The sequence below is a fragment of the Pipistrellus kuhlii genome, unplaced genomic scaffold (assembly GCF_014108245.1).
Source record: "Pipistrellus kuhlii isolate mPipKuh1 unplaced genomic scaffold, mPipKuh1.p scaffold_m20_p_32, whole genome shotgun sequence".
In the NCBI taxonomy this organism is placed as follows: domain Eukaryota; kingdom Metazoa; phylum Chordata; class Mammalia; order Chiroptera; family Vespertilionidae; genus Pipistrellus; species Pipistrellus kuhlii.
In genome coordinates, this window is record NW_023425532.1 from 4564501 (window position 1) to 4587447 (window position 22947).

The window sequence follows — 22947 nt, forward strand, 5'->3', positions numbered from 1 at the left end:
TCGCGGGGGGTGGGGGGGAGGGGTTGCATGTCTTTTAAGCAGGCATGCACATGTCAAAGGTTTCAGAGAAATCTACTAAACCGAAAAGGTTTAAGCACTTCCTTTCCTTCCTCTTCTTGGTCTTCAAGTCAAAGTGATTTGGACAATAAGGGAGGGGCCTGGGAAGGAGTGTGAGTGCATCGAATAGGCAAATATTACCAATAAGAATAAAACACAGATAGACGCCAGAGAAGAAACCGTTATTTAGGTCATTGTAGCGGATTGATTCAAAGAATAATCTCAAGCCTCTGAAAATATTTGTCCTAGAAAGAGCCCAAAATGGTTACAACATAAGAAGTCTTTTTTTCTATGTTAGTTTTACTTCAAATGGAGTCGTTCAGTCATTTTTGACATTGAGGTACCCAAAAATTTACTCAGTACTTTTTAAACCTACTTTTTAGTACAAATTAGGCAGTTGGGTCTTCAACCCAATAATGGGACCGTACATTTGTCATTTCCTAGCCTAGACAGGGTTCTAATAGGAAGCCACTCTCTGGGTCTCCTTTAAAGAAAGCAAAAAGGAGAAATGGCCCACGAGTGGCTCGGTCATCATTCACAATGTGTGAATAAGCTGCAGAGTTTTCTTTTCTGATTTCTGTGAAGTCACGCAAGTAAGTCAGTGTGGCACCTGCGCAGCTGAAACCTCAGAGGAAATGGTTGTCGGACTGTGGTTGCAACTGTTGATGTGTGAATATTTCTGTCTCTGTGCCGCTGTTTGTTAATGAACCTTGTGTCTTATTGCAGAGAGATTCCCCCTCCACTTCCAGACAGTCCCCAGCTAATGGTCATAGCAGCACTAACAATTCTGTTTCGGTAAGAACTCGGGCTTCACACGGCCACGTGTGACAATTCTGTTGGTGCCACCTGCCATGAGTGTTCTAGTTACATGTGTCCAGTGACAATTATGTCTTCTGCCGGTAGACGAGGCTACTACAGCTGCAATGCAGTTCACTTCTGGAAAAATCTTCCTCAACATTTTCCCCTTTCCACCAGTTAAATGTGAAGACATGCAATTCAACACTCCTCTGGTCACCCCCCAGATATGTCCGCGACACCCCAATAGTTTTCATGACTTTGCTCCAACTGGCGCTAAGGGTGTAACTGGAAATTCCTTGAAATTTCTAACTGTTTTTTAATTTGAGAAAGAGAAAGAAATGTCCAGATTTTGCAGCGCAGGCATTCGGGTCTCGGGCTTGTCGTGGTCCATTCTGAGCGACATACCTTAGTTTCCGCTATCTACGTTTACGAATTGGTGTGCCCTCTGTTTTTGTGGTACGTGCACATATTTTTGTGAATTACAAACTTTGCCTGGATATGAAAAGCAAAAGGAACTTGCTTCAACCTGCACTTAAGCCACGCTGCTATCACATCTTTAACACAAAGTACTTTATGTTTTGGCTTGAACGTGGAGTTCTAGTTTTTCCCCCAGAACTTTCCATGTTGATATGTGAAAAGAACTGGTTTTAGTTTCTGTAAACAAATGGAAGCACTTACAGGTGCAAGTGTGTAATATTTGGGGGTAACAGAGTCTCCTCTGAGTTGTGGTATTGCTGTTCAAAGTACTGAAAGTTCTAACCATGCAGCAGTATCACTCTTTTTGGACCATGAATTTGCCCTGTAAAAATCTGTCAACTTTTGCAAATAAAATAAAAATATATCAACTTTGTTATCAGGTAAAATTTTAAATAATTCAGCCATCATCTCAAATGGAATGATATCACTAAGTGAAATTACGGAAGAAAATTTCCTATGGCTTTTATTTTCGACTTCAAATAGACTGTAAAGGAATTCCTTCTAACAGTTAACATTGAATACTCTTACGATGGTGAAAACCATAGAGCCATCAGAGTTTTCAACATCTGAATGGAATGGTGGCCGTGACCAAGCCGAAAAGGGCACCAGCTCTTTTTGGTGGGGGTTGTCATTTAAGTAGGGCCGTTTCGTTCGCCCTGGCTTTTGTGTTGAAGATGCTGAGTTGTTGCTTAGCAACACGTTTTCTCTCCGCTTAAAACTTACCTGCTTTCTTCGGCTTGCTGCTAAATGGCTAATTTTTTTTAATAGTTCAACATTTCTGAGAACTGGAATAACGTGTATTATCTCTTTACAACTTAAACCTAGCTCATTTTTTTTTAACCATATTGTAACAGAACACACAATTTTCCTTGTGCTCTTGAAAAGTAAATGAAAATTTTTCTCCTGGGTTGGCTTTGTTCTGCAGGACTTGCCATCAACTACCCAACCAAAAGGACGACAGGTGAATAGCTATCCTCTCTAGAAACTTCTCTAAAACGAGCTGCTACTAGCCGATCCTTTATTAACCCTCTCCATCCCACAACGTCTGCATTTTGGACCATAACATTGGAGCATCGAGAGCTTGTACCATTTCATTCTAACACATTAAACATGACTAATTCACTGTACAGATTTCCCCCTCACACCCTTGTAGCTACAATGGTTACTGTCATTGCAACCTGACACTAAGAATTCAGCCTTTTGGGTAAGGTGACCAGACGTCCCAAAAGCGGGACGTCTGGTCACCTTACTTTTGGGGGTCTTATGGGCCTGACTCTGGCTGGGGTTGGACAAAAGGTTAAAGGTTATGAAATTCCTGGGATCGTAAGAGTAACTAAAATGTACATCCTGGTGAACTCCTTCAGTAATAACTTTATGAAATTTGAAGTCCTTTTGATCATTTGTATTTGCATGGATGTTTCTCAGAGGCATTGCCAGTGAAGAATACAAATCCTGGCGTTGATGCCTCGCATGCCCTCTTAGTCCCAACATGAAATATCAAGGGCCGCCAGCCAGGGGCAGTAACTTGCCACCAAGGATGGCTCTTAGTTGCAAATGCAGAGACTTGCTCATTTTATAGGCGGGGTTTCCGAAAGGACACTGGAAGGGAACAGTTGTGGTCTTAAAACATGCTCAGGTGTGGCGTTCAGATTGGCGGGACTCAGCACCTGACTGATCCGCCCACAGCTGAGCATTAAGACTCGGGAAGCCTTAAGGCACTTAGAAGCCCAGGAATTCTAAACATGCTGCCCCTGAGGTGCTAGTCTGTGGCCTTTTATAATATTCACTCGTTACATTTGCATATCATCACGCTCATGTGTCTTCTCTAAGAAGCATAAAACACAAATGTGCAGCCTTTTTAAAATATATTTTTACTGATTTCAGAGAGAAAGGGAGAGGGAGAGAGAAAAACATCCATGATGAGAGAGAACCATGGATCAGCTGCCTCCTGCACGCCCTCTACTGGGGATCAAACCTGCAACCCAGGCCTGTGCCCTGACCTGGAATCGAACCATAACCTCCTGGTTCATAGGTTGAAGCTCAACTACTGGGCCACACCAGCCAGGCTCTACATCCTTTTTTAACAATAAAACTGTTTTTTAAATGCTTCTTTGCACTGTTTGAATGACATTGCAGTCGATCGGCTGTGTGCACAAACACTCAGTCACCATGCAGGCATTCTGGGGCAAGATACCAGCACAACGTTCTGGCTTGTTTGGTGCCACACACTGCTTTATGGCTCAACCGACCCTGAATGTTTGTGTCTCTGGCCTCGAGGCTGCCACATATCATGACAATGGATCCATCACACCAACTAGGCACAATGCAGGTTTTTAAATGGTAAGCATACATCTCTATCAGTATAGGCCAGTGGTTGGCAAACTGCGGCTCTTTGGCCCCTTGAGTGTGGCTCTTACACAAAATACCTTGCCCTGGGCGAGTCTATTTTAAAGAAGTGGCATTAGAAGTTTAAGTTTAAAAATTGTGGCTCTCAAAAGAAATGTCAATCATTGTCCTGTTGATATTTGTCTCTGTGGGCTGATGAGTTTGCCGACCACTGGGCTAGGCCTATTCTGTTAGAGTAAACACCGAAATTAAGTCTTGGGTTTTAGTAAACAAGTATCATATGCTCCCCCAAATAAATAAAAGCAGCAAACATTTAAAGCCGAGCACATCAGAAGTAGCCATTGTGGGTAGTGGTAGCGGATTTCCGTGTTGTAGTTCCACGCATCATGTTCGTGTCACCATCCACTGTCCTGTGGTGTTGGAAGTGTCGGGGTGTGCTTGTTCGGGTGGCGCTGTGGCTCCCGCATCCCCCGCCGGTCCTCACGCACTCCTGTTCCGTAGATCTATGTAAGAGCGCAGTTTGAGTATGATCCGGCCAAGGATGACCTCATCCCCTGCAAGGAGGCTGGCATCCGCTTCCGGGTCGGTGACGTCATCCAGATCATCAGCAAGGATGACCACAACTGGTGGCAGGGCAAGCTGGAAAACTCCAAAAACGGAACCGCGGGCCTCATCCCCTCCCCTGAGCTGCAGGAATGGTATGTTTTTCTCGTTATGTTTTGTTTCATCACAAAAATGAAAGCCTGTTCGTCCAGTTTTCAACCTGATATGACTGCTTCCTAGTGTAAACCTGTTTGATCTCTTCCTTGCTCTACTAATCCAATGGTCGGCAAACTACAGCTCACAAGCCACATGCTGCTCTTTGGCCCCTTGAGTTTTTAGCAAAGGCCAGCTTATCCAAATCCTATCTAATAAAAGAGTAATATGCAAATTAACTGTCACTCTGCTATACCCACAAGCCACGCCCATCAGCCAATCAGGATTGAGTATGCAAATTAATCCTACCAAGATGGCTATGGCTATAGAGAGAGCAGGAGGGAGGTTTGAGTTGCCCCCAGCGATGGAGGAAGCTAAGCTTTCCACAGCCCTGGCCTGCCTTAGCCTCCACTTCAGGCTACAAAGTTTCAATTATAGAAGATAAATAAATCCCAGATACCAGGGCCTCCACTGGGGTCTCCAGGGGGCATGGCCATCCTGCAAACCACCACAGGCCCCTCGCCCAGGCTGCCCCACACCCTAAGGAAACCCCCACCCTGTTGCAGGACACCCTTCAGGGCAAACCAGCTGTCCCCCACCCATGCACCAGGTCTCTATCCTAGCTAATAAAAGAGTAAGATGCAGATTGATCATCACTCCAACACACAAGATGGCTGCCCCCATGTGGTCAAAGATCCTGCCCCCATGTAGACACAAGATGGACAGCAGGGGAGGGCAGTTAGGAGGGACCAGGCCTACAAGGGAGGGCAGTTGGGGGGACCAGGCTTGCAGGAGAGGGCAGTTGGGAGGGACCAGGCCTGCAAGGAAGGGCAGTTCGGAGCAATTTCCCCGAAAACCACCCACCACTAAATCGGTGAAAGCTTGTGATAATCACAGAAGACCTATATCAACCCAATATCCTGTGCTCTTTCCACTGTACATCATGACCATAGGTATAGGCTTTTCTTTTCTTTTTCTTTTTTTTAAATATATTTTATTGATTTTACACAGAGAGGAATTGAGAGGGATAGAGAGTCAGAAACGTCAATGAGAGAGAAAAATCAACCAGCTGCCTCTTGCACACCCCCCACTGGGGATGTGCCCGCAACCAAGGTACATGCCCTTGACCGGAATCGAACCCGAGACCTTTCAGTCCGCAGGCCGACGCTCTATCCACTGAGCCAAACCAGCCTCGGCAGTATAGGCTTTTCATGTGTTATCATGTGTGCTCAAGGAACACAAGGTCATTGTATGATGAGCCTTTGTGTTTCAGACATTTCCAGGGCATTGTCATGAAAGCCAAAGAACAGGCTCTATCAGAATGACGTGAAAAATGTGTGAGGAGTATGTTCACACAGGTCTGGAAACTCTTCCAATCAGTGATGTCTCCTGGATCGGCATAAACCTAGACATCCATGTCTTTCCTCTCTCTCCCCCCACCTAGGCGCGTGGCCTGCATCGCCATGGAGAAGACCAAGCAGGAGCAGCAGGCCAGCTGCACTTGGTTCGGCAAGAAGAAGAAGCAGTACAAGGACAAGTACTTGGCCAAGCACAACGCAGGTAGGGACAACCCCGACCGCAATGGAGGTCACGTGTCCTTCAGGCTTCAGAGTTCCCTGCCCCCACACTCCAGCATGTGAGCTCCTCATCAGCTTGCCAATATGATGTTGGTTGGTTGCCAGATATATTACAGAACTCAGCAAGTGCTGTTTGGCAATCGTGTTCTCTGGAACAGAAAGAACCCAGTACATGCAGTCCTCCCCTGAGAAACGCAAGCTGGAGGGTGTGCTGTGCCCTTGCTCCTGGCTCCTGTTCGGCCCTTGGACTTGGCCCCGGGGCACATTGCAAAGGGCAGAGGTGCACTCCTACCACAGAGCGCGCTGCAGAGGGTTGGGTAATTGGTTTGAAAGGGCACAAGTGACATTGGATACTAGACTGCTTTAGTCCGGTTCTGCGGCTAGTCTTCTTCCCTCACTGGTATTTCCTTGGCTCCTAAGAGACCCAGAGCATTACCTTGACGTTCCCTTCATGGTAAGCTTGTCTTCATGGAAGCTTGTGTACACTGAAGACGGAAGACTCATTGTTTGCCAGTGACTGAGATGCATACCCAAAGGGCATGACCTGTCATTGCAGTGGGATTCCCAAGGGCTCGCTCAAGTCAAAGAAAGTGTGTGGTGACATAAGAGTGGCATTAGACTAGTTCCCAAGGTTTCAGAAATAACTCCAAGGATCCAACATGTGGCCACAAAAATCAAGTGAATGCAATCACGCATGCCCGACCTGACAGTTCAGTGTTTCTGACCAATAGGAAACACCTTTCTGTCTGCAGAACATCAAAGTGATGGTGTGAGCATTCATTAGAAAAAGTAATTTAGAAACACGCAGGGTTCGTGTATGATTCAGAGAGTAAAAACTAAGCATGTTGAAGCACCACGTAATGTGGAATAGATGCGAGTGGCCACATTTTATTTCCAACTCACTGTCTCGTGTCTGATCGTGTGCCACTGCAGAGCGCAAAGCTGATAAAGGCATTGCTGGTTTTGTAAAAGGGACAGATGTTTAAAGCAGATTCATTAGGCATGATTTAGCTTCCAACAGGCTCACAAATTATCTATATATGTGTGTGTATGTACATTGAGTGGCCAGATTATAATGATCTCTGAATGTATAATAATCTGGCCACTCAGTATATATCCTATAGAATAAAAGGCTAATATGCAAATTTTCTCCTCGACCAGAAGTTCGACCAACAGGTAGGCCGGCCAACCGCCCATGTCCCCTCCCCCTGGCCAGGCTGGCTGGGCCCCACCCATGCACGGATTCATGCACTGAGCCTCTAATATATATAAAACACATACACACTGAGTGGCCAGATTATTATGCATTCAGAGATCATCACTCGGTGTATATACCCTTATATAATTTTTACAATAATTTTAGATGATACAGATAGACAGATAACATTAAAATTAATTGAAACCTAGGAAAGCAAAGCAGTGGCTGGTGACAGCTCTCAGTGCCTCACTGGCTGTGCATGCTACTAAGAAAGAGCACGCGGGCAGGATTGCTCCATTGGCACATGTTCTATAAATCAGCTCAGAGGAAAAGTACAAAGTTGATTGATAGAAAAACCAGAACCTCTCCATTCTGACCATTAATCCTCTGCCTCATTCACCAGAATATTGCCTCCCCCCATCCTGTTTCCCTGCTTTGTCCTCCCGTCTCCCTGTTCCAATGCACTGTAGACGATGCTCAGCAGTGCTGCAGACACACCCGTAAGCTCACTAGGCAGCCTGAGATGGGCCCAGAAGCCCGCACCCCTGAGCAATGCAGCTCTCAAATGAAGGATATCATTTCTAATTCGGAAATCCGGTGGGTCTCGGGTTCTTTCGCCACCGGGCCTGACAAACAGGTATCATTTCATGAAGCCAAGGCTTCATTCACTGTCCCTGGTCTCCGGCTTTCGCCCTAGTAAACACTGCCTCTCAAATAAACATTAGGTCACAAACCCAGCCATCTTTCTGAAGAAACCTCGTAGGGATAGAATAGAATGGCTTTTTCTCTTTTGACATTATACCTCCGAACCAAAATCATAGGCTAAGTTCTTGTAAACTTAGAACTCATAAATAGGGGACCCCTTCCCCCCCACTGTGCCATGCCAGCACAGCCAAGGGTTCGGTGAGCCTGAGGGAGGGCTGGTGAAGGATGAAGAAAAGACAGACAGAGAGAATAAGCTGGGTCCAGGTGGATCTCCTGTGCTTGACTAAGGCCACAGAACAGATCCAGACTGCAAGTTGATGGTTTATGTTATAGTCAGGGACAAACAAGGTAATTTACAATGTCCTTGTGAATTTCACCTGTTTTGGCAGCATTTGCTGCCCCTCCCACAGCCCACTAGCTACCCAGGAAGGATCAAGCTTAATTATGCTAAGAGGACTGTGCCCTCCAAGCTGGGCCTTGTTTGCAACTTTGCCAGCAGGTCAGAGGCTTAACCCTATAACCGCTCCCTACACCATGCCACCGCTTTGTGTTATCTTCAGCATCTTCCTATGTAGTGGTCTTCTGGGCCTCAGGGCCTACCTCATCAGGTCACCTCCTCTCCATGTGGCCTCTGGCACTGCGAATGGCACACTCCTTTGGAGCCCTGTGCCAGAGCCTCTTGGGTTTCTCTGTGGAACGTGTATTTCAGGTTCCTGGGTCATTGCCTAGCCAGATGGTCATTGTCTCAGCATCGCTCCTGAGTCTCCCGGAGGTTCTCCTGGTCGGCAGGAGATGCGGGTCCCTCACCTGGGCCTTGGGAAGTGTGCTCCTGGCGAGGCTTTGCCCTCACCCCCTCTTCAGGGTGCTGCCCCCCCCCCCACGCCCACTCTTCCACCTGGATCATTAGAAAGTGCAGACAATCCATTTGCCTGATGATCATCTTGAGTCTTGACAAGAGAGGAAGGCTGTCAGGGAGGCTGGGTATTGTATCAGCTGTTCTGTCTTTAGCTCTGATGAAAGTTCAGGCTAATATGCAGCATTGCCTGTAGAAAGGATTGCTCTAAGACACATGTGTCAAACACAAGGCCCGCGGGCCAAATCCGTCCCACCAGGCCTTGCAATGTGGCCCGCACCGTGCTGTCATCACTGCACTCCGCTGCGTTTCCATCACAATGACAGTTTATGACTGTTCAGTAAACCATTCGGCCCGCGATTTAGGCTGGATTTTAGATTTTGGCCCCTTCTCTGATTGAGTTCTAAGAAACAGCCCTGGCCAGTCTGGCTCAGTGGATAGAGCACCTGCCTTCGGATCAAAGGATCCCGGTTCAATTCGGTCAAGGGCACATACTTCGGTTGCAGGCTCCTCCCCATCCCAGGTGCTGGTCAGGCGTGCAGGAGGCAACTAATCAATGTGTTTCTCTCACATCGATGTTTCTCTCTCTTTCACTCTCCCTAAAAAACAATAGAAAAATGTCCTCAGGTAAGAATTAACCAAAAAATAAAAGAAACAAATACAGGTGACTTCCATCAATAAGGTAGACATTTTGAGAACTTGGAAATGCCCCGTTCTTTAGTACCAGGAACTAGCTAAATGGGCTCATGGGTCACAAACCCAACTACCTTTCTGAAATATTCAATATTTCTTGGGCTTTTTCAGAAGTTGATTGTAAAGCACAGTGGGGCATCTCCTCATAAAGCTCGGTAAAATAAAATAAGGGCCACATGTTTTGTTTCCTGCTTCAGATATTTGAGAATTCAGCATATATTGGTGACAAGATCCAAACCTTATCATCATTCTGAAGCTGTTTATATTTTTAGTAAAAATGAAGAATGGGAACTTTGTCAATATCTAGAACTGATAGGAATAGTAATACTAGAATTAATTCTTTCCATTTCTGTTCCCGGAGATTTCACATGTCTAATTAAAGCAGACTTCTCTTCAAACTGTGTTGCCTACATCTCACATTATAAAGTGGCAGCCTGCTCGCTGAACATGACGTATAAATAAGTTTTGTTTTCCACATACACTCATGGTGTTTAAAATAATAGCTGTCGCCCATCTAGTGCAGCTCAGTTCTTGAGCATCGCCCTATGAACCAGGAGGTCACAGTTTGAATCCCAGTCAGGGCACATGCCCAGGTTGCAGGCTCGATCTCCAGGGGGGGGGGGGGGCATGCAGGAGGCAGCCAATCCATGGTTCTCTCTCATCAGATGTTTCTCTCTCTCTCTCCCCCTCTCCCTTCCTCTCTGAAATCAATAGAAATATATTTTAAAAATAATAATAATAGTTATCACATTTGAAAATCAGGCCCAGAAGACCAAAAAGAGCACTTTTAGCTTTTCCAAGCAGAGACAGGGAATCAGAGCTAAAGGCTTACTTCTGAAAAAGATTTAACTGAAAAGCAGTTAACCAAATACTTAACAGTGTCATGAATATCGAGTGGCTTCCCCGGAAGTCAAGATTATGTGAGCCCACTATGCCAGACAGTATTTCTGAAGCCTTGCTTCATGCCACAAGCTAGAACTTTCTTCTTGGATACAGAGGACTCTAAAGGCAACCAAAAGTGGCCCAAACTCTCCCTGTCCTGAGGATGTTTTTCTTTTTAAACAAGAAGAGTCCTAGGCACAGGTGGTTAGAATGACAGGCAGGACAGGAAGTACTGTACCTGAAATGCAGACAAGGAAGGCTTCTGGTAACTACGCCCAGACCAAATCTCCCCGCGTATGACACCCTCTGGCTTTGACAGGAGGATGTTGCTGACTTTGTATTAAATGGGGGTTTTTTTCTTAATGTGATTTATTTGCCTCGTGTTTAGAATAATGCATGATGAAGTTTCTTTTGTGCATATACTTTTATTTTACTAATATATTAAAAGCCATGTTCAATGACCCCTGTCCATTTTTCATGCTGTCTTCCTCCCAATGGCCTCTGCATGTAAGTAACCTGTGAGTGACTGCCTCTTTGTGTTTGGTGAAGTCCTTGCATTTCGTCACCAGTCATCTTAAAGCCTGTGGAAGTCCCATCTCCATGTGTTCCCCTTACATCCCTTGTAGGTCTCCTTTCCCAGTATTATTTGTGATGGTTTTGCAATCCTGTGGCCGTGTACTGTCATGCTACTCATTCATGGTTAAGATACTGATGTGTAACATATCAGTTCATCTGTTTGTCCTGTCCATGGTGACCATCTAACTCATTCTCATGTGTGTTTTCAAATGACGGGTCTCATTTCAGTAAGCCTGGATTTAGGCTCTGTGGAGGGGAAGTGGGCCCACCCACCATTCAGAAATTGTGCTCCTCTGTGAGAGGCTTGATTGCTTTGTCTGTTAAAATCTGCTGACTTGCTGCTGCACCTCAATGCACCCCGGGGGCGATAGGTAGGAAAAGCAGTGCCGGCAGCACTCCTGGTTTTATTTTGGGGACTGTCGTCACTCCGTCACCACCACAGCGTGACCAGCTAGCTCTGCTACGCAGAGAGCCTCGTGTTCATTCCGATGTTGTAAGGCTGCCATGCAGATGCAGAGAGCATTTCTTGGGTTTTAGCTGTCGCTAGAGCCTTGGCTTTGAAGACTTTCAGTCAGCCTTTGTGGGGCCAAGTTCTCAAAAGAAACAAATGCAGAAGTACCCATTAACATGCACTAACCCTACTTCAGCATGTTGCATTTCTGTCTTTTAATATTTTGGGAATGACACTTTTGTTTGTTTGTTTGTTTGTTTGTTTCTTTGTTTCTGATCTGTTGCATTCCAGAGTAGCCTACTTTGCATTTGACAGTTCTTTGCTACTGGGAAGATCACAAAGGTTAAGGACTGAGCTGACATCCGAAGGCATTTGGCCGTTTTGTTGCAGGGCACAGAAGCTTCTCTTAAAGACTGACTGAAACACCCCTCCCCCATTCTTGATTACACCGGGGAATCCATTTTATTGAATTTCCTTCCACCCCTCTAAAATCTGTAGCATGTTCCATACCCCCAAAGAAGGAAATTGCAGGGTGCCCGGCCACATTCGGACACAGCTATGCAGAAAAGCATTGTAGAAAACACAAGTGCGTGATGTTAGCCGCCTTGTGAGGATTCTCAAACGTGTCTGAGAATCGCACAACCTTGAATTTGCACAGGAACGGTTACCCTCTCGGGCAAGTCTTTCTCCTCAATCTGTAATGATAAGAGAACTCCCTTTCGCAAAGGTTTTCCAGTTAAGGCTCTGCTTCATGCTTCTTTCCATCGTGCACTGCCCTGATGCACTGCCCACAGGCCCACAGCCTGGGCCCCGCGGAGCCTGTGTCTCTGCTCACGTCCCCACGGGTTTCCATAGAATGGGTAGCTGGGTTGCAATAAAACCCAGGAGATGCTCATTTCAAAAGCCTGTGAAATCATAGTCCCAGAACCATGAAGTTCGAGACCAGCTGTCCATTCATCCCACTTCCATCCCTCACTAGCCTCGCTGGCCTCTTCCTTGGCTCACTTCACTTGCATTCATTCTCTATTCATGTTGGCCGCTGTCTGCACACTTCTGCCTTTTTAGTGTTGCTGGTTTCTTAGAATTGCAAAAAGGTGAACAGCATGTGGTTTTGAATGAGTTCGTATGAGTTGCTGGCTACTGCATGAGAGAGATGCGGTATCCTTTAGATTTGGACTTTCATGCATGTGCTCAACGTATCTTTGGATGCCCCTGCTTCTGAAGTGCATTTTCATGGGCTTAAAGATGACATTTTCTTCTGAAAGGTTGTATGATGTAAATGTATTAGAAGTCGGATGCAGATATTTTAAGACATGGTTTTACAACTACTTTGGGTTCGCCAGTAGAATTATCATTGACATACATGAACTGTTCTTCCTGCAAATTTACCTGTCTTCTAAATCTTTGCATTTTAGTGTTTGATCAATTAGACCTTGTTACATATGAAGAAGTAGTAAAACTGCCAGCATTCAAAAGGAAAACACTAGTCTTATTAGGTGAGTCTGATGGGGGAACTCGTGGTTTTCTTATTCTTGTCTTCAAAACACTTTCTGAATATTATTAATAATTGTCTGTTTTCACTTCCTTCCCAAAAATGGCCTAGGTGCGCATGGCGTTGGGAGAAGACACATAAAAAACACTCTCATCACAAAGCACCCAGACCGCTTTGCGTACCCTATTCCACGTAAGCTATGTCTCTCTCTTAAGTGTATTGTTTTTCTAGTACTTGTTTAATATTGTCATTTATCTCTTTTTTTCTGATTACATTAGTAATAACTATCCTATATAATAAAAGGATAATACGCAAATCAACTGAACAGTGTAAGGACTGGTTGCTATGACAGGCACTGACCCGCCCCCCCCCCCCGAGTGCATCAATTTCGTGCACCATGCCTCTAGTTCACTATAAGAAATTTGGGCCTGGCCAGCATGGCTCAGTGGTTGAGCATTGTGGTAAACCAGGAAGTCATGGCTCAATTCCTACTCAGGGCATATGTTCAGGTTGCAAGCTAGATCCTCAGTGGGGGGCGTTCAGGAGGCAGCTGATCAATGATTCTCATCATTGATGTTTCTATCTCTCTGTCCCTCTCCCTATGTTTCTGAAGTCAATAAAAAAAAAATCTGGAAGATCCAAAAAAGAACAAAGAAAATGAGTTATTAATCCCAACCCCACCCCCCTAGTAAGAGTGCTGTAAATATTTTCTTTTATAACCTTCCAGTCTTCTCTTAGTGCAGATATGTGGAGTATGTGCTTCTGGTTATTGTTGTTGTTTTTTAACAAAATTGGGCTCATCCATTCTGTTTGTGGCCTGATTTTCCAAAAGTGTGTCGTAAATATTATGCAGATGAAGTATTCTTCAGAAAAATGGGTTTTGATGATAATATTGTTTTTCTTTGATATAACAATAGTTTTCTTACTCAGAAACTGAACTGCTGACTTTATCAATGTCAAAATCCACTCAATGTGCTGCCAGTTGTTTATTATAAAGAACTTTAAATCTATAATATCTTTATTCCCCTTACCTTCTGTGCTTATCATTTACCTCTTGCCCTCTTTGTTCCCTCAACTATAAAATGAAGTCATTCTAGAGCAGGGGTGGGGAACCTTTTCTGCCGAGGACCATTTGGATATTTATAACGTCATTCTGGGCTGTACAAAATCAACTTAAAAACTAGCCTGCTCTTGTAAATAATGGCTAAGATTAGGAAACAGCCTAAGTGCCCATCAGCAGATGAGTGGATTAGAAAACTGTGGTCCATCTACACAATGGAATGCTATACTGCGGTGAAAATGAAGGAACTCCTACCATTTGCAATAGCATGGATGGACCTGGAGAGCATTATGCTAACTAAGTGAAATAAGCCAGGCAGAGAAAGATAAATATCACATCATCTCACTCATTTGTGGAAAATAATGAACACCATAAAGTGAAGAACTAAAATAGATCCAAAGACAGAGAAGCATTGAGCAGATGCTCAGACCTCAGAAGGAAGGCAGGGGAGGGTGGGGATTAGGGGGAGAGATCAACCAAAGGACTTGTATGCATGCATATAAGCCTAACCCAGTGGTCAGCAAACTGCAGCTCGCAAGCCACATGCTGCTCACGAGCCGCAGTTTGCTGCTCTGTTGACTAATGAATTTGCCGACCACTAGATAGGGGCTTAATCACAAGGAACAGCAGCCTGTAATTATTGGAATCAAGAGTCTAAGTCAGTGGTCGGCAAACTCATTAGTCAACAGAGCAGCAAACCGTGGCTCGTGAGCCGCATGTGGCTTGCGAGCTTCAGTTTGCCAACCACTGGCCTAACCAAAGGACACAGACAACATGGAAGTGAGGGCATGAGGAGGGGGGCAATAGGGGAAGAAGTACACATATGTAATACCTTAATCATTTAAAAAAAAAAAATTTTAATATATTTTATTGATTTTGTACAGAGAGGAAGGGAAAGAGATAGAAAGCTAGAAACATCGATGAGAGAGAGTCATCGATGAGAGAGAGTCATCGATCAGCTGCCTCTTGCACACCCCCTACTGGGGATATGCCCGCAACCAAGGTACATGCCCTTGACCGGAATCGAACCCGGGTCCCTTCAGTCCCCAAGCCGACGCTCTATCCATTGAGCCAAACCGGGTCTCGGTTAAAATTTTTTTTAAATTAGCCTGTTCTATTTGATCAAACATTTAATTGACTCAGCCCTGATTGCCTAGAAACAATTTCCTGAGCTGTCTCTGCCACAACTACTAAGCTTTGCCCTTATGGCATGAAATTAGGCACAGATAGTGTGGAAAGGAATGGGCATGTCAGTGTGCCGGTGGAATTTGATTCACAAAAACAGACCGTGGGCATATTTGACCCACAGGCCAGAGTTTGCCGGCTCCTGGTGAAGGTCTTTCTGAACACCAGGCCCGCATCTGGCTGATGTCCTTGTGTGTGCAGTACAGTGTCTCTGCTGTGTGCTAACCTTCTCCTGCAAGACGCTCCGTATGAGCAGAACCCGATGGGCCTTACGTTCAGGGTCTGTCTCTTCACTGTCCAGCACAGTGGCCAGTAGCCACGTGTGTCTATTGAACCCTGGAAATGTGGCTAGTGAGGCTGAGCAATTGAAGTTGCCACTCATCTTCAATTGAAATAACCATTTGGAGTTTTCTCTCTCTTAAATTCTTTTTCCTTTTTTCCTTTGTATGTAAGGCATACACAGTGAGTTAAGTTACTTGTGGGTCGTTTTGTGTCTTTCTCATGTGGTGACCCCTGAAAGAACGAAATGAATCTTACCTAAACACCAAAAGATTCACCAAACCAGTGGTCGGCAAACTGCGGCTCTCGAGCCACATGCGGCTCTTTGGCCCCTTGAGTATGGCTCTTCCACAAAACACCAAGGCTTGGGCAAGTCTATGTTGAAGAAGTGGCGTTAGAAGTTTAAGTTTAAAAAGTGGGCTCTCAAAAGAAATTTCAGTTGTTGATATTTGGCTCTGTTGACTAATGAGTTTGCCGACCACTGCACCAAACCAAACAACACGCCAGCTGTGTGGTCTGATGTCACACAGATAAATGCAACTTCCAGAATTTCATTCTACAAAGCTACGAGGGCCGGGGACAGGGTGTGAGGCACACACTGTGGAGCCCACAGTTCAAGGAGAGGTTAGATTTGGGAAGGCCCACTAGGAGCCAGGCTCCGCCTTCTAATTCTCTCTTGGCGTGGTGCTTGCAGACACCACCAGACCTCCAAAGAAAGATGAGGAGAACGGGAAGAACTACTACTTCGTGTCCCACGACCAGATGATGCAGGACATCTCCAACAACGAGTACCTGGAGTATGGCAGCCACGAGGACGCCATGTACGGGACCAAGCTGGAGACCATTCGCAAGATCCACGAGCAGGGGCTGATCGCCATCCTGGACGTGGAGCCTCAGGTAACGTCTGGCCACATCCGGCCCGGCACCCCGCCTGCATGCCGAGCTCGGGTTTTGCCATCACAATACCATCAGAATGTCATGGGCCACGTAGCTGAGTAAACTACAGGAAAGCAGCAGGGATGAAGGCTGGACTCGGTGCACACACCAAGTATTTAAGAAGCAGGGTCTGTCCTCACCTGAGATTCCTTGTACTCGGGAGCTCAATGAACTCCATGGTGGGGTCTTGCTAGAAATCCTACAGTATTCTGGCCTCAGGATGGGAGTCAGGCCCTTTCTCCCAACAGCCAACTTGACCTCTCTGGGTGCAGCTCACGCTGGCCCATCAAAGCCCCTGCCAGCATCGTAGGTTAGTCCCCAGCGAGAGACTCTGACCCTGGGCCTGGGTCTGAAACCCGGCACCAGCCTATGGAAGCAAGCAGGAGTGAGCCCTGTGGTGACTGGTGGGGCCGGAATGGAGCCTGGGTGGCTGTCCGCCTCCGCCATCTCTTTACTGATGAGATGCCTGACCCTGAACTAAAACTATGAGGGATGTGGCAAACGTGGAAATGATCAGATGATTTATTAAGGTAAGTCCCACACCGGAAACCATAGAAATCATTAACCTCACAAAGGAAAAAGCCCAAGGCCTACGGCAACCATGCAGATAAGCTGTGTTTCTCCTCTCTGAGGTCAAAGCAAGTAGGGGGAGAGGACTTAAAGCCCCCTAGGAAGGACTCCAGAGTGAGAAACATCAGACCAGGTTGTCAGAGGGGCTGTGATCCTGGGGCTCCCAGGCTGCTGTTCCTAAAGACCTGTTGGTACCCCACATCCCTTCGCCCATGTAAATAAATACACGGAGTGGCCAGATGGCGATGATCTCTGAACGCATAATAATCTGGACACTCAGTGTCTGTCCTATAAAATAAAAGGCTAATATGCAAATGGTCCCCTCCACCAGGAGTTCAACCACCAGGCAGGCTGGCCAACCACCCATGTCCCCTTCCCCTGGCCAGGCTGGCCTGACCCCACCCATGCACGAATTCGTGCACCAGGCCTCTAATATATGTATACACACACACACACACACACACACACACACACACACGGCCAGATTATTATGCGTTCAGAGATCATAGTAATCTGGCCACTCTGTGTAGACTCCGAAGGGAATGGTAGACCAGCAGGCCCTATTGCATCTGGGTATCCGAGGCAGGGGAGGTCTTTCTTAAAGGGTCGCCTTATGAGTCATGGTCCCCTGGCCATCCCCAAAGAGAGAATGGCCCCTGCGCTCAGGGTCTGTGACCAGGCGCCCACCGCTCAGTTGCTCAGCTCCCAGATGCTGACAGCCTGGCCCAGGGGTTCACCCATTTCCGTTTCTTGGCACGTGATGGGCTTCTTGAACTTGGAATCCAGTTAAGGGGCTGGGAGGCGAGCAGACGCTCGACAGTGTGCTTGGCAATCATCTCGGACCTGCAGAGAGCTAAATAGATGCTGTGTGTGTTCGTAGTTTAACAACTGATCCCTCCTCACCAGGGATTGGAAAAACCTTCTGGCCAGGGCTGGCTAGAGGCCAAGTCTCAATCCTGGGCCTGGTCCGCAGCGTCCTCTCCTTGGGTTCCACACTGGTCTTCACCTGAACGTCGTTTTCTGCTGGTAGTAACGTCTCTAGCAGTTCGCTGGCTGCAGGGCTCAGACCCCTCCGCATTGCCCCAAGTCCACTGCCAGGGCTTCCCGCCTCCCATGCCGCTGTTGCTGCTGCTGCTGCTGCTGTTGACACCATGCTCCACGCCCCGCTCTCTCCGTGCCCTGCCCTTGGCCTTGCGCAGCCATGCATTGCTCTGCACTGCTGGGCGGGGGCACTTCTCTCAGCCTTTTCAGGACATCTTCGCGGCACTTTCTGTGTGGCCCCAGGCACCTGGGCACCCCTCCTCCTGGCTGGGCACTTGCCCTGCACCCCTGACTGCTGCATTCTTCTCTCCTGTGTCCTGTGTCCCCACCTCTGAGAAGCATGGTCTGGCAGCGCCACCCACCCCTGAGGACCGGCAGGAGGCATCCTATTCTCCCCCTGAGCCTCTCTAGGCCCAAGGCCCTGGGGACCGAGGTCGCCCGCATCCTGTTCCTCCCGTCGGTCTGGTTGGCCACCCTGGTCCCAGGCTCTCTGCGCCGGGCCACACGTGCTCAGTTTAGACGTATGCTCAGTCCTGCGCTCACACTGAATGCCGCACCCAGTGGTCCAGCTGTAGGTGCCCACAAGGCCTCGCCTACTGGGTTTCACCCTCCACCGGTTTGGCAAGGCTGACTTGCTGTCGGGCCTGGTATTATTGCTCCAGGGACGCTTTCTCCTTGGGACATTTTTCTCCGTGCCTGCCTCACCCCAGCCTTTGAGGTCACCTCCTCTGCTGTATCTCATGACAGTTTGATTCAGCCAGCCCCTAGTAAGCTCCTACTGTGTTCCAAGCACCGTGCAGGAGCTAAGAACGCACGTGGGAAGGCAAGCTGGTGAGGATGCAAGTCCTTCCTCTGTAGGCATCACCAAGTGTCCCACATGGGAGCAACGCCGTGTGGCATTTTTAAAGCCTCTTGCTTCTCTCCCTGCTGACACCACCCCCACTACGTGTGGGCCACAGAAAGACCAACTACCGCTGGTGTTCAGCTCTAATTCCAGTCCAATACTTGGGACCATTTTAACTTATTTCAGACAGTCAGGCCAAATGGAGCACATCTCTATATATAAAAGCCTAAGTGACCAAATGACTGACCGACTGGTTGCTATGATGTGCACTGACCACTAGGGGGCAGACGCTCAACGCAGGACCTGCCTGCTGCTGGTCAATGTGCTCCCACAGCCAACCTCCCAGGGCTAGCCAACCTCCCACCAGCCAGGCTGAGGGACCTCACCCATGCACGAATTCGTGCACCTGGCTTCTAGTGTCTAATAATACTGTATGACAAGACATCATGCTCCGACTTTACACCTCCAGAACCATGGCAGAGACATGAAGCTAGAAGAAAAGATGTAGCCTGGCTGCGTAGAAATTATAATAATAGGTTGTGTTCCGATAGCCCTCTCCATCTTGCCAAGCATTAGGACCCCTTACCTGATCTTTGTAACCCTGAGACAGAGATTGTTAGGGTTTTTTAGACTACGAAAGTATTCACAGCTGAGAGAAGAGCTAGATACAGAGAGAGAAAGTTTATTTTACTTTTCCTGTAGAGAGAGGGCTGGTGTATTGCTAATCAATGTCAAAGAACAAAAACCGAACTACTCCCCTTTTTAAAGTCTTGCCTGCTGTTGACAAGGAAGGGGGAGGGGTTGGGGGCTGACATTGAACAGCCATCAGGGGGTTGTAGTTTGTTAGTTCTTTAGGAGACAGTTGGGGCAGATGTCTTAGGGAGGTGTCTTATCAGTATTTTTCCCAGGCCTGTAAAAACGTGCTTAGAGTAAAAGTTCAAAAGGGGAGGGAAGTTTCTACTAATTATCCCTGAGTTGTAAAAACAGCCGGGAGGAGGGGCATGCAAGAATGCGGCCTTGAGAGTAACTTATCTTGTCTGATTAGGAATCTAGACTGAACAAGGGCTGGCTTCTGACCCAGGAGCTGTTTGGTGAGACCCACTGGCTCTTCCTTAGATTTTTGTACAAAATGACTCAGGGCCCTTAAAAAGTACAGAAGAGCGCTCCTGTACTTTTTAAGGTTGCAGACCAAATAAATGGTAAAGATATCTGCATCTTAGGTACTTGGTCACATGGTTTTTTATTCCTTGAAGACGGGTAACCTGAGATTAATTACTGACCATAGATGAGCCATAAAGTCAGCTTCTCTCCCCAGAAGAGAACTGAAGAATTCGCTTTAAATGCTACATTTGTGTTACTTTGGCTGTTTGGATCCAGTGTGTTTCCAGGGATCTTTCTAGACTCCATCTCCTCTTCGGGGTTCGGAAAAGAGCTATTTGCCTGGAAATAGTAACAAACATGTATTTCATCTAAAGTCAGAAAGGAAAAGTGTTAGCAGATCATCAGGAAGTCGCCTATTCAAGGCCTGAGAGAGGGAATCTCTGTGCAGTGACCTTGAACCTCAGGCCAGAGAGGGAATCTCTGTGCAGTGACCTTGAACCTCAGGCCAGATGAGGCTGCACAGCAAATGACAAGCACTTGAGACCCATCAGGGAAGCAGAGGGCGGGACAGACCCTCAGGAACGGAGAGAGAGCGGGGTGGCTCTGCGGGAGGAATACAGCCTGGTTCTCAGGCACAAGGGGCGCTGGCCGTGTGATGGGCACAGGCTGCGTTGGCCGTTTCACGCAGGAAGTGCAGGATGACCGTGTCCGCATGGGTGAAGGCCAAGGACATGTGTGCGGTGCGCAGGGAAGGGCCATCTGTGGGGAGATCGTGTCCTCTGAGGAGCGTGTTTGCTGCGGGTATGAGGCGGGAGCAGGTGAAGAACAGGGTGGCTGTCAGGCTGGGTGGCTGAGCAGAGGGTCCCAGCTTCAATTCTGGCCAAGGGCACGTACCTCAGTCACAGGCTTCTCCCCAGTCCAGGCCCTGGTCAAGGTGCTTGTGCAGGAAATCAGACAGAGCTTGGCCCACTCTGGAGCCTCAAGTCCTTGGGCGAGGCCAGCCCACAGGGACAGCGGTGGGGGGCGGGGCAGGGAGGACAGGCTGACAGGTGAGCCTGGGCCAACTCCTGCCGGGGGTCTGACATGTGTGCCAAGAGCCGTGCGTTTCATCCCAGTTGAGTCTGAAACGTAGGGAACTGCAGGTGCAGAAAGGAGTCTAATTGCTACTCAGTCCGCCCTGAAAAGAGCAGGGCGAAGTCTGCGCAGGACAGACTAGTTTGGGGAAACTCTCAGAAAGACAGCAAGCTGTGTACCCGGATGCGTACAAGTGAAATGCACCTCCGCACACGTGGAGTGCGTGCCTCTGTGTGTAACTGTGCTCCCGGGGGGGTGAGGGGTGAGCCGTGCCCTGTGGCCATGCCAGCTCAGTGAGGGGCTTGGATGCCAGGGAAGGAAGCTGGCAGGGGCTTGGAGGCCCTGGAATGTAGCATCTCCTCGGGGGCCTGTGAACTGCTTATAGCCCCAAGCTGCTCCAGGGGCTCCAGACCCCAGCGCTGAGCAGGGTCTCCCCCCACAATCTCCCACAATCCCCCTCCCAGCCCCCAGCACTCATTAGGGCAACCCATATGCTGTGAACACGGCCTCACGGCGCCAGGGGTCACGGTCTGCCCATCCTGTTAGCACCTTCGGGTTAGAAGTGGGGAGCGGGCTGTGGATCAGTGGGGAGGCCAGTCAGCCAGTCCCAGGCTCCCCCAAGATGCCCCTCCTAGACGTTAGGGTGTCGGCCACCATCAGCAGCCAGCTCAAAGCGAACCCCCAGCAGCACGACCAGCGCTGACTTGTCTGAACAGCTCGGTCAGATTGCTCATGAGATGCGTAAGAAAAATGTCCAGGCTGTCGCCTCTTGTTTGCTGGTGGCTGTCGCCTCGCCCTCGGGAGAGAGGGGGTCCTAGGGGGCTCGTAGCGGTGGTCACTCACCTGGTGAGACCCCTGGCTGGAGTGGGGGGTCACGCCTTTGTGGCTGGGTCAAGTTCTAGGCTCGTTTGCAAGGTGAACTTCATCTCCTAAGTCTCAGTCTCTCTCACGCAGGCGCTGAAGGTCCTGAGAACCGCCGAGTTCGCTCCTTTTGTTGTTTTTATCGCCGCACCGACCATCACCCCGGGTTTGAATGAGGTAAGACCTGGTCAATGTCCCCCCCACCGCGCACCCCCCACAGCCAGGGCCCGTCCCGATGCTGGCGGCCAAGGCCATGTCTCTGGCGTGTGGTCCTCGTTCAGGGTCAGGAGCGAGGCCAGACAGGCGTGTTCCCTCAAGATCAGCCATGAGACAGACCAAGCCCTGCTCCCCGGCAGGCACCCTGTGGCCTGATCAATAAGTCTACTTTTATTTCAGTTATTTCTTCTGTTTTTAAAATGCTGTGGAGACTATTGCACATGTCTCCCTCTTCCCCCATCGGCCCCCTCCAGCCTGACCCCGGCCCCCAGCACCCCACTGACTGTGTCCATGGGCCGTGCATCTATGCACACACGTTCTTTGGTTGTTCACCACTACCCCACACCCTCCTTCCCTCCCCAAGATCCCGCCCCCTGTTCCCTCCTCCATGTCTCTGGGGCCATCCGTTCCTCCGTTTCTGTTCATTGGATTCCACGTGGATATGAGGGCGATCATGGACTCCTCTGAAAGACTTTAAATAGGTGGACTTTTATTTTTTATTTTTTAATTATATTTTATTGGCCGAAACCGATTTGGCTCAGTGGATAGAGCTTCAGTCTGCGGACTGAAGGGTCCCAGGTTCGATTCCGGTCAGGGGCATGTACATTGGTTGTGGGCACATCCCCAGCTTGTCAATGTTTCTCTCTCATCAGTTTCTAGCTCTCTGTCCCTCTCCCTTCCTCTCTGTAAAAAATCAATAAGATATATTTTAAAATATTTTTAATTGATTTTTTACAGAGAGGAAGGGAGAGGGATAGAGTTAGAAACATCAATGAGAGAGAACACATCAATCAGCTGCCTCCTGTACACCCCACCCCACCCCCCACTGGGGATGTGCCCACAACCACGGTACATGCCCTTGACCAGAATCGAACCCGAGACCCTCCAGTCCGCAGGCCAATGCTCTATCCATTAAGCCACACCGGCCAGGGCAATAGGTGTCCTTTTAAAGAGCTCGCACCCCCTCCGCCCTCCCCTC

The 22947-nt window shown here is 48.1% G+C and overlaps 1 protein-coding gene across 18 annotated transcripts in view; it reads left to right on the forward strand.

The window, feature by feature from the left end:
* Positions 1 to 22947, forward strand: part of CASK (calcium/calmodulin dependent serine protein kinase) — a 226416-nt gene that overhangs the window by 199381 nt on the left and 4088 nt on the right. For 4 of the 18 annotated variants that reach the window (XM_045570438.1, XM_045570439.1, XM_045570440.1 and 1 more), the window contains 9 exons: positions 784 to 852; positions 2258 to 2293; positions 4180 to 4376; positions 5819 to 5934; positions 12725 to 12805; positions 12913 to 12993; positions 16020 to 16222; positions 17738 to 17857; positions 21846 to 21929. In XM_045570438.1, the coding sequence (XP_045426394.1) occupies positions 784 to 852; positions 2258 to 2293; positions 4180 to 4376; positions 5819 to 5934; positions 12725 to 12805; positions 12913 to 12993; positions 16020 to 16222; positions 17738 to 17857; positions 21846 to 21929 (987 nt within the window). The remainder of the gene's footprint in view (positions 1 to 783; positions 853 to 2257; positions 2294 to 4179; positions 4377 to 5818; positions 5935 to 12724; positions 12806 to 12912; positions 12994 to 16019; positions 16223 to 17737; positions 17858 to 21845; positions 21930 to 22947) is intronic. The other 14 variants (XM_045570446.1, XM_045570447.1, XM_036460483.2 and 11 more) reach the window with 7 other exon arrangements.